The sequence below is a fragment of the Phoca vitulina genome, unplaced genomic scaffold (assembly GCF_004348235.1).
Source record: "Phoca vitulina isolate PV1807 unplaced genomic scaffold, GSC_HSeal_1.0 scaffold50, whole genome shotgun sequence".
Lineage (NCBI taxonomy): Eukaryota > Metazoa > Chordata > Mammalia > Carnivora > Phocidae > Phoca > Phoca vitulina.
In genome coordinates this window covers 3,403,899-3,415,601 of record NW_022589753.1, presented here as the reverse complement: position 1 = coordinate 3,415,601, position 11,703 = coordinate 3,403,899, and the positions used below count along the sequence as shown (strand labels likewise).

Here is an 11,703-nt window from a genome sequence, read left to right as displayed (position 1 = left end):
CAAATTTTTTTCTCAAGAGGGGAAGAAAAAGAGAATAAACACTTGGAAAAGACACTTCAGGGAATCTCAAGTTCTTCTGCTTCAGTGAAAGGAGACCTGCATAGGGAGCTAATACCAGGAAATAAAGATGGACTTTTCAAAGGGACTAGAAAGCCAGCCTGAGTCTCCACTTAGTAAGCAACAGGGACCAAAGAAGGAATTGGAACAAGAGAATGGCCTGACTGGAGCTTTAAAAAGAAAAAAAGCTCGTACTGAATAGAATGACAGGTTGGCAAGAGAAATACTAGAGGCAAAAAGAATTACATAAAGGCTATTGCAATAATCTAGGGACGAGAAATTAGAACTCAAACTAGGAAAAAGGAGTTGCATAGGCAGCAGAGGGGAGATTTAAGAGGAACATACAGAAGGTGAACCTCAAAACTTGAAATTAAAATGGATAGAAATTGTGAAGAAGAAATCAAAGATAATTGGTATTTTAAGCCTGAATAGTAATTTTTTTTTTAAACAAAAAACAGAGACTTAAGGATCTTATTGTCAGAAGAGATGGGATTAACTAGGGGAAAAAAAAATGAAGATAAAGATTTATTGAATCAGGTACCAGAAAATGAAAAGATCACACTCACATATGGAAAACAAACATTTCTTTTTGAAAAGCCGAACAGAAAGAGGACTATTTTGAGTAGTTGCCACTAAACTTGTCGGTTGTTTATCCATTTATCAACATGCTGAAAACACTAATTCCACCCTATACTGTGATTCTATTTTATGTTTACAGTCAAATATATAGAGTTTGACTATACATTTGGTGTAGTTAAATAAATGAAACCTACCTTACTGAGCTGTAGATCAGATTTGTTTGAAAAACCACTATAAGAAAGGTTTTGTCAAAATTAAAAAAGCAATTCAGTATCAGAATATTCTTCATAAAAGCCTTTTTATATAAGGTAAGACATTTGGGTCACTAAGTTTACATTGAATATGCTATAAATATAAATATAAATATTTTTGCAACTTCACTTGTAGCAAATAGCAACACTAACTGTTAATAAGCTGAATCATTCATGCAGTAGGAGGTGCCAAGCAATTGGAAATGAATGGTTCTGCTGGGAGAAATTGTTTTGTGTCTTATCATAAGGCCAGAATTAATTTAAATATGAATTAACCACCAGTCAACCTGTAAAGAAACATTTTGAAATAAGAAAAGAACCTTCAGAAAGACTGCCAACGAAAAAATACATATTTACTATATAAAAGTAACTCATTTCAGCTCATTTAAATTTCATGTTTCATTAAGCAATATATTTAAATATATTTAGTTTTACTCATCACTAGGCTCAATAAATAAAATCCTAAAATGTCTATATCCTAAAGATTTATTTATGAAATGGTATGCTGTATCAATATGGTATTTTTGATACTTTATAAAATGTAATAATCACCTACTACAATGACTAATTTCAAAGTCAGTTCCCTTCCTGTATAATTTAAACAGCTACTATTTTTAAAAGTAAATAACTAGGTGTTTTCTACTGGAAAGTTGTATTACTTGAACATGTTCAAAACTAACCTTCTTAAAATGGTGTAAAATAATTTAGTTGTATGTCAGAAAAAAAATTATGTCTAAAATTTAAGAACATACCTGTCAATCAAAGACTCCTTGAATTTTCTTGTAGACTTTATGTCATCCTTTGGTTTATACCTCTTATTAATTTGGTTTATCAAGGATTCTGCTGCATCAGTAAATCCTTTCTCTTTTGACTTTCCTCTCTGAAACAATTTATAAGTTACTTTAAAGCTCTACCAGTAATCCTTCAAAGGAAAATAAAGGAACATTTAAGAAAAATCTGGTTCTATATATAACTACAAAGAGAAATAAAGGAGGTAAGAAATTATTTAGGAAGTCTGGGCTTTGTTAGGCATTAAACAACAGGATAAGATTTAACAGTTTACAGAATGGTGCAGAGTGCTCTGTAGAGAACAAAATAAAAATTTCTATCCATGGGAAAAAAAATCGTATTAAAAACTGAAGGAAACTAAAATCTGGTTCTTTGAAAAGATCAATAAAATCAATACATCTCTAGCTAGGTTAGCTAAGGGAAAAAAAGAGAGAGAGAGAGAGAAAAGACAGAAATTACTACTATCAGAAATGAACTAGAGGCTGTCACTCTTATAGACATTAAAAGGTTAATAAAGGAATATTATGAACAACTCTTTGCCCACAAATTTGATAACCTAAATCAAATGGGCCAATTCCTTGAAAGGTAAAATCTACCAGAACTCATACAAGGAGAAATAGATCATCTGAATAGGACTATATCTATTAAATTGAATCAATAATTAATACCTTTTTTTTTTAAGATTTTATTTATTTGTCAGAGAGAGAGAGAGAGCACACAAGCAGGGGGAGCGTCAGGCAGAGGGAGAAGCAGGCTCCCTGCTGAGCAAGGAGCCTGACGCAGGACTCAATCCCAGGGTCCTGGGATCATGACCTGAGCCAAAGGCAGCTGCTTAACTGACTGAGCCACCCAGGCATCCCTAATTAATACCTTCTAAAACAGCAAGCACCAGGCCCCAGATGGGTTTACGGGTGAGTTCTATCAAATACTTAAGGAAGAATTATACCAATTTTCCACAATCATCCAGAAGATAGAATCAGAGGGAATACTTCCTAACTCATTAAATGAAGCTAGTATCATCTTTACACCAAAATCAAAGATAATACAAGATAGGAAATAGACCTTACAGACCACTATCTCTCATGAACATAGATAAAAAAATCAACAAAATATTAGCAAATTGTATTCAATAATGTTTAAAAAGAATTATATACCACAACTAAATGGTATTTATTCAAGGTATGAAAGTCTGATTCAACATTTAAAAATCAATTAACATGGGGCGCCTGGGTGGCTCAGTCGTTAAGCGTCTGCCTTTGGCTCAGGTCATGATCCCAGGGTCCTGGGATTGAGCCCCATGTCTGGCTCCCTGCTCGGCGGGGAGCCTGCTTCTCCCTCTCCCTCTGCCTGCCACTGTGTCTACTTGTGCTTTCTCTCTCTCTCTCTGTCAAATAAATAAATAAAATCTTTAAAAAAAAATCTTTAAAAAAAATAAAATCAATTAACATAATGTATCATACCAACAGGCTAAAGAAAAATCATATAATCGTATCAATAGATATAAGAAATGCATTTGACAAAACCCAATACCCTTTCATGATAACAATTCTCAGAAAACTAGGAATAGAAGGGAATGTCTTCAGCTTGATAAAGAACATCTTCCAAAAAAACAAAATTACAGCTAACATCATACTTAATGGAGAAAAACTACATGTTTTCCCACCAACGTCAGAAACAAGGGAAAGATGCCGGCTCTCACCACTTCTATTCAACATCAAACTGGGAAGTCCTATGAATGCAGTAAGACAAGAGAAGGAAATAAATGGAATACAGAATGGGAAAAAATGAAACTGTCTTTGTTCGCAGATGACATCATTGTTTATGTAGAAAAAAATCTCAAAAAATTAACAAAAATACTCCTGGAACTAAAATAAGCAAATGTGATAGCACTGCTGAAGGATATAAGGTTAATGTACAAAAGTTGATTGCTTTCTCATAAGCTAGTAATGAACAACCAGAGTTTGAAATTATATTCCATTTACATTAGTACTCCCCAAAATGAAATACTTAGGTATAAATCTAACAAAACATGTACAAGATCTATACATGACTAATGAAGAAAATCAAAGACTAAATAAACGGAAGGAAATTCCACATTCATTGATAGGAAGCTTAATATTGTCAAGATGTCAGTTCTTCCCAACTTGAACTACAGAGTCAATGTAATCCTAATCAAAATCTCAGCAAGTTATTTTGCAGATATCAACAGAATGATTGCACAGTGTATATGGAGAAGCAAGACGAGAATAGCCAATATGGTATTGAAGAACAAAGTTGGAAGATTGACACTACCATACTTTAAGACTTACTGTAAAGATACAATAATCAATATAAAGTGGTATTGGTGAAATAGACAAATAGAGTAATAAAACAAAACAGAGAGCAAACAGAAAGCCCAGAAATACCCTCATTTATATAGTCAACTGATCTTTGACAAAGAAGCAAAAGCAATGCAATGGAGAAAGGACAGTCTTTTCAACAAATGATGATGGAATGACTGGACATCCACATGCTAAAAAACAACAAAAAAAACAAAAAACAAATCTAGACACAGAAATTACACCCTTCACAAAAATTAACTCAAAAGGGATCATAAACCTAAAAGTAAAATGCAAACTATAAAACTCCTCGAAGATAACAGAGGAGAAAATCCTAGGTTGACTTTGGGTTTGGCAATGCCTTTTTATGTATAACACCAAAAGCACAATCTATGAAAGACAAAATTGAGAAGTAGAACTTCATTAAAATTAAAAACTTATGTTCTGTGAAAGCCACTGTTTCAAAAATAAAAAGACGAGCCATAGACAGAAACTTTTTGTAAAACACATATCTGACAAAGGACTTGTACAGACATACTGCAGAGATCCTGTGGTTTTGGTTCTAGAACACAGTGATAAAGCAAATAATGCATTAAAGTGAGTCAAATGAACTCAGTTTCCCAGCACATATAAAAGTTACGCTTACTCTATACTGTAGTCCGCTAAATGTACAATAGCATCATGTCTTAAAAAAAAGTACATACCTTAATTAAAAAATACTTTAATGCTAAAAAATGCTAATCATTTGAGTTTTAGCAAATTGTAATCTTTTTTCTGGTAGAGGGTCTTGCCTCAATGTTGATGCCTGCTGACTGGTCAGGGTGGTGGTGGTTGAAGGCTGGGGTGGCTGTGGCAATTTCTTACAATACGACAACAATGAAATTTGCCACCATTGACTGACTTTTCCTTTCATGAGTGATTTCTGTGTAGCATGCAATGCTGTTTGATAGCATTTTACCCACAGCAGAACTTCTTTCAAAATTGAAGTCAAGCCTTTCAAACCCTGCCTATGTTTATCAACTAACTTTATGTAATATTCTAAATTCTTTGTTGTCAATCTTCACAGCGTCTCCACCATGAGTAGATTCCATCTCAAGAAACCATGGTCTTTGCTCATCCATAAGAAGCAATTCCTCATCCATTAAAGTTTTATCATGAGATCACAGCAATTCAGTCCCATCTTCAGGCTCCACTTCTAATTCTAGTTCTCCCGTTGTTTCCACCACATCTGCAGCTACTTCCTCCACTGAAGTCTTGAACCCATCAAAGTCATCCATGAGGGTTGGAATCAACTCTTCCAAACTCCTGCTGATGTTGATATTTTGACCTCTTTCCATGAATCACTAAGGTTTTTTTTGGGCGGGGGAGAAGGGAGAGAGAATCCTAAGTAAGGCTCCACGCCCAGCGTGAAGCCCGACACGGGGCTCAACCTCATGACCCTCAGATCATGACCTGAGCCAAAATCAGAGTCGGATGCTTAACCAAATGAGTCAGCTGGGTGCCCCATTCACAAATGTTCTTAATGGTATCTAGAATGGTGAATCCTTTCCAGAGGCTTTCAATTTAGTTTGCCCAGCTCTATCAGAGGAATCACTATCTATGGCAGCTAGAGCTTTATGATATGTATTTCTTAAAAAGTAAGACTTGAAAGTAAAAATTACCCTTTGATCCATGGGCTGCAGAAGGGATGTTATGTTAGGAGGTATGAAAACATTAATTTCCCTGCATATCTCCATCAAAGCTCTTGAATGACCAGGTGCACTGTCAGTCAGAAGTAATATTTTAAAAATGAATCTTTTTTTCTGAGCAGATCTCAACAGTGGGCTTAAAATATTCAGCAAACCATGTTGTAAACAGATGTGCTGTCACACAGGCTTTGCTGTTTCATTTATAAAGCACTGGCAGAGTAGATTTAGCATAATTCTTAAGGCCCCTAGGATTTTCAGAATGGTTAATGAGCACTGGCTCTAACTTACAGTCACCAGCTGCATCAGCTCCTAACAAGAGAGTCAGCCTGTCCTTTGAAGCTCTGATGCCAGGCACTGACTTATCTCTAGCTATGAAAGTCCTAGATGGCGTCTTCTTCCAATATATGGCTGTCTTGCCTACATTGAAAATCTCTTTAGTGTAGCCACCTTCATTAATTATCTTAGCTAGATCATCTGGATAACTTGCTGCTTCACCTTGCATTTTTATGTTATGGAGATGGCTTCTTTCCCTAAACTACATGAACCAGTCTCTGCTAGCTTCAGACTTTTCTTCTGCAGCTTCTTTACCTCTCTCAGCCTTCATAAAATTGAAGAGAGTTAGGGCCTTGCTCTTAAGTGGGCTTCGGCTTAAGAGAATTTTGTGGCTGGTTTGAGCTTCTATCCAGGCCACTCAAACTTCCTCCAGAACTAATAAAGCTGTTTCACAAGAGGCCGAGGTTTTTGCTTATATCAGCTTTCTGCATGCCTTCCTCATTAACTTAATCATTTTTGACTTAAACTGAGAGACGTGTGACTCTTCCTTTCACTTGAACACTTAGAGGCCCCTGTAAGGTTGTTAACTGGCCTAATCTCAATATTGTTATGTCTCAGGGAACCGAGAGGCCTAAGGAGAGGAAGAGAGATGAGGGAACTGCCAGGTGGCGGAGCAGTCAGAAAACACGCATTTATTAAGTTTGCCATCCTATCGGTGCAGTCACGGTGCCTCAAAAAATTACAATAATAACATCAAAGAACACTGATTACAGATCACCATAACTAATATAAAGATAATGAAAAACTTTGAAATATTATGAAAATCACCAAAATGTGACAGAGACATAAAGTTAGCAAATGTTGTTGGAAAAATGGCACCAATACATTTGCCCAATACAGGGCTGCCACAAACCTTCAATTCATAAAAACACGCAGTATCTATGAAGTGCAATAAAACATGGCATGCCTATATCTAAATTATACAAAGAACTGTTAATATTCGACAATAACAAAGAACCCAGTTAAAAAATGAGCAAAAGATCTGAATAGACAACTCACTAAAGATGACATTCAGATGGTAAATAAAAATATAAAAGGATGCTCAAATTCATTTGTCATTAGGGAATTGCAAATTAAAATGAGATGCCACTAAGCACATATAACAATAGCTAAGATCCAAGACACTGACAACACCCGATATTGGCAAGGATATAGATCAAGAGGAATTCTCTCATCTGTTGCTCAGAATGCAAAAATGGTACAGCCATTTCTTCCACTTTTGGAAGACAGGAAGTTTCTTACAAAACTAAACACATTCTAACCATATGATCCAGCAATCATGCTCCTTGGTATTTTCCCAAATGAGCTGGAAGATTATGTCCACATAAACCCTGCAAAATGAATGTTTACAGAAGCTTTATTCATAACTGTCAAACCATAGAAACCAGCTAAGATGTCCTTCCATAGGTGAACATCTAAGCAAATCTTGGTACATACATATCATGGAATATTATTCAGCACTAAGAAGAAATGAGCTGTTAAGTCATGAAAACACATGGAGTAAGCATCATTGCTATTGCTAAGTGAAAGAAGCCAATCTGAAAAGACTACATACTATACGGTTCCAACTCTATGACATTCTGGAAAAGGCAAAACTATGGAGACAGTAAAAAGATCAGTGATTGCCAGGAGTGTGAGGGGGTAGGGAGCGCAGGGGAATTTTAGGGCAGTAAAACTATTATGTATGATAATGTAATAGTAAATACCTGTTGCTATACATCTATCAAAACATACAGAATATACAACACAAAGGGTGAATTCTAACCTATAGACTTTAGTTAGTAATAATGTATTGATATTGGTTCATAATTTGTAACCCATGTACCCACTGATGTAAGATGCTAATAATGGGGAAACTAGGGTGTGGGTGAAGGGGATATGGGAACTCTCAGTGTACTTGTACACCTGAAACTGCTCTAAAAAATACTATTGTTTTAAGGGTGCCTGCCTGGCTCAGTCAGTGGATTGTGCAACTCTTGATCTCGGGATCATAAGTTCGAGCCCCACGTTTGGTGTTGGGATTACTTAAAAAAAAAAAAAAAGTAAAAAATACTATTACTTTAAAAATGGAAGGACTACAAACAATTATCATCTGCATAATTTTCGGTAATTTGGCTAAGAGAAAACTCCCCACAATACTCTTAAAGATATAAGCTCTCCTGATTCTAGTCATTAGTTTTACCTTTTTCTGGGAATCAGGCATTTTTTTTTTAAATTATGGTAAAATACAATAGAAACAAAAAATTTACTTTTTTTTTTTTTTTTTGCAAGAAAGTCAAAGTGGGGGTAGGGAGGGTTGGGGCAGAGGGAGAGGGAAAGAGAGAGAAAATCTCAAGCAGGCTCCACGCCCATCACAGAGCCCAATGCAGGGCTTGATCTCATGACCCTAAGATCATGACCTGAGCGGAAATCAAGAGTCAGATGCTTAACAGACTGAGCCATCCAGGTGCCCTATTTTAATCATTTTTAAGTTTATGTTTTTATATGTAGTAGATCATAAGTTACTATTTACTGTCTCTTCTTGAGATTACTTTACTTGGCTTGATAAAAATGTAGCAAAAATAGGGGCACCTGGGTGGCTCAGATGGTTAAGCGTCTGCCTTCAGCTCAGGGCATGATCTCAGGGTCCTGGGATCAAGCCCCATATCAGGCTCCTGGCTCAGCGAGGAGTTTGCTTCTCCCTCTCCCTCTGCCTCTCTCCCCTGCTCATATTCCCTCTCTCTTTTTCTCTGTCACATGAATAAAAAAAAAAATTTTAATAAAAAAAATGTAGCAAAAATGAACCTCCCCTAAAATAGTGAGTGTATGATTTAAGAACTTCCAGCATAATTGGAGCCAACCTGGGAAATCTGTATCGCCGCCGAGCTGCAGAGGTTCTGTTTCTCTGGGTTAATCTAGTGAACAGGAAGCAGGATCAGATGACTACCTTAGAGGAGAGTCATCATGCATGTGAGTGGCAGGAAGTCCCGTATAATAACACAGGGAGCAACACTATGAAAGACTGAAGAGAACTTCTGGAAACAGGAAGTTGGGTTTTAAAAAATCAGAGCATAGTTTAGAAGAGATGATCAGTTTCCATGGTCCCAGGAAAAAAACCACTGACTAGCTCAGGGAATAATTCTAAATTCCAAAGGAAACAGTTTAAAATAAAAATTGAAGAACATTCAGCATTCAGACAAAAAGAACTTACTTCCCCTGCATCTGAAGAACTAAATAGCAGCTAAGACTAGAAGGAAAAATAGCATACTAAGAAACAAGAAAAAGTGACTCAAAAGAATTTGGTTAAAGAAGAATGTAGCCAAATCAGGCACAGAAAGTGAATTGCAGATTAAAGACAGAATTAAAAGGATGGTCAAGACAAATGAAATAATGTCTAAGTATAAACAACAATTACAAATTATCTATTAAGTTTTTCATTTGCATATAGAGATGCTCCAATACATGGACATTTTACATCAACTCTATGTCCAGGTATTAATACCACTCTGGAAGATATATGAAAATAGAAGCCTATAAGACCTGCATCTTCTAAGCAAGAGTGAAAAACAGATTCTATTATTGGCAGTGGAATGTATTCTAATTAAAAAGTTTTCTTAATCTGCATCTTGATAGCAATGGCAAAAAAAAATTTATGGTAACTACTAAAAAAAGTAAACTTTTGGTCTAAAGTATGGTGCAGACTAGCTAAAACTGTCCTAGAGATGTCCTACAGATGATTACTCTGAAGGAAAAGGGAAAGACTCCAACAGGGATGAGCAACAGGACAGCAGAAGACAGTCTCCTGCACTCCGCCTACATCTTTTCCTTTTCTTTGAAAAAACCTGTCAAACTCTAATGCAATAATCCAAGAAATGGTTTCAGATGCTACTATGCGCAGAACTGAGCTAGGCCATGCAGGAAAACAAATGATGAATAAACATAGTCTTTACACTCTAATAGGCTATAACAAGGAGAAAAATAAGACACAAATAACCATTTATTAGAAGAAAGGTAAGCACTGTACGAGAGGTTCAGACAGTTCTATATACGTGCTCAAAGCATCTGCCGGACAGAGTGGAAGAAAACCATCAGGAGGACACAAGGAGCTGCAGGGTGCATTCACACCACACCTATTTACACACCTGCCCTGCACTGGTTCGGGGGTGGGGGAACAGGGACTAGGATGAGGTGAGAGAGTTCAGGAGGCACTCACTCTCAGACTGGAGACTTGAATTAAAGAACAAGGTCTCACAAATGTTAAATCTGCAGCAATCCATCAAGCTTCCTTCACTGTCTTATGCCATTAGGTAGGCATATTATAGGTATGCAGAAACCAAACACACTGAAAGCTCACCATTTTTTTTTGTTTCAAATCCCAGGAATTAAGTTCCGATGTTAATCTTCTCCCTGCTTTTCTATGACTTTTCACATTTTTTCTAGGAGAAGGGCTTTTATCACAAATAGCAGTATTCACATCTTTTGACAGTATGTATTTCTTCCTATAGATCAGAGATTCTTCAACTCTCTTATTTAGAAGAACGGACTTAAAAGTAGTTTCAGATTCAATATGCCAATCACTTTGCTTGGTATTTTCAGTATTTTTCTGCTCCGAATGTTTAGCATGATTTAGTCGTTGCTGAGTGTCTCTTTTGCACACTCCTACTTCTGCTTTCTCTATTTTGTTATGCTGCATTGTTTTTTTCTTATATTGCACCTTTTCTGTTTCTTCAGAATTATCCTCAGATATTGAAGAGGATGATTTTTGTTTCCTAAGTTTTTTGTTCACAGTAACATCTAATGGAAAAATAAAAACCAATCCTTATTAAATTAATAAACTGGTAATACATAAATTTGTTAAAATCAAAGATATTTATTAGACATTGCAAGAAATGAGTATTTCCCTGAGCTACTATTGTATACAGAGAAAACAATGTTTCACCTTGATTGAATATGTCTCCTGATGAAGTATCTGCTCTTTGGTTATTACATAGATTAATATTTGTTACAGGAGTCCAACAGGACCATTTGGAGGGCATTTTTTTCCCACAGATGTTGTCCAAAACACCACGTAACCTGGAAAATAAAATAACTTGCTTAATGTATTACAAAACATTAGCCTATGACTCTGACATGAGACCTTGATTTTTTTTTTTGTTTAGTCAATGTTTATTGATAGCAGTTCATTAGTCAAGTATGAAAATATTTTGGTAAGTCATTAGGAAAGTTAAAACTTACTATTTAACTGATCAGATTAAAAACTATTATTAAAAAATTCCATTATTGCTATTATTTGATATCTACTTAAATATATCTCACATATCTTACATGTTCTACTGTGTATTTAAACTAGGTTAAATTTCTTCACATTCATACTTTATTATTTTAAAAATCTCATTTTAAGTCTCTCAATTTGGAAAAGAGTAATGTTGGTGGCTATGAAAAAAACACAGACTATTCCCCATTGTGCAATCATAGTAATACTTGAGCTGATTACTGTGAGAGCCAATACTACATTCTAAGAATATAAAAGCCTTTTCTTTTAAATGTATTACATTTATATAAAAACAACATTAATATATACTAACTTATTTGATGGTTTTGTTCATACTTACACAGGTTTATCTATTTTCTCCACTGCCTGGGAATCTGGAACAATATCCTGCAGGTCATCTAAATAAAATAAAAATTATGGCATTTTCAATTTTTTGT

The 11,703-nt window shown here is 35.5% G+C and overlaps 1 protein-coding gene across 1 annotated transcript in view; it reads right to left on the bottom strand.

Annotated features, from left to right (window-relative positions):
* Positions 1–11,703, bottom strand: part of SYCP2 (synaptonemal complex protein 2) — an 81,088-nt gene that overhangs the window by 18,686 nt on the left and 50,699 nt on the right. Inside the window, 5 exon segments of the mRNA XM_032387645.1 lie at positions 831–867; positions 1,640–1,767; positions 10,349–10,788; positions 10,934–11,067; positions 11,607–11,664. Coding sequence (XP_032243536.1) covers positions 831–867; positions 1,640–1,767; positions 10,349–10,788; positions 10,934–11,067; positions 11,607–11,664 — 797 coding nt within the window.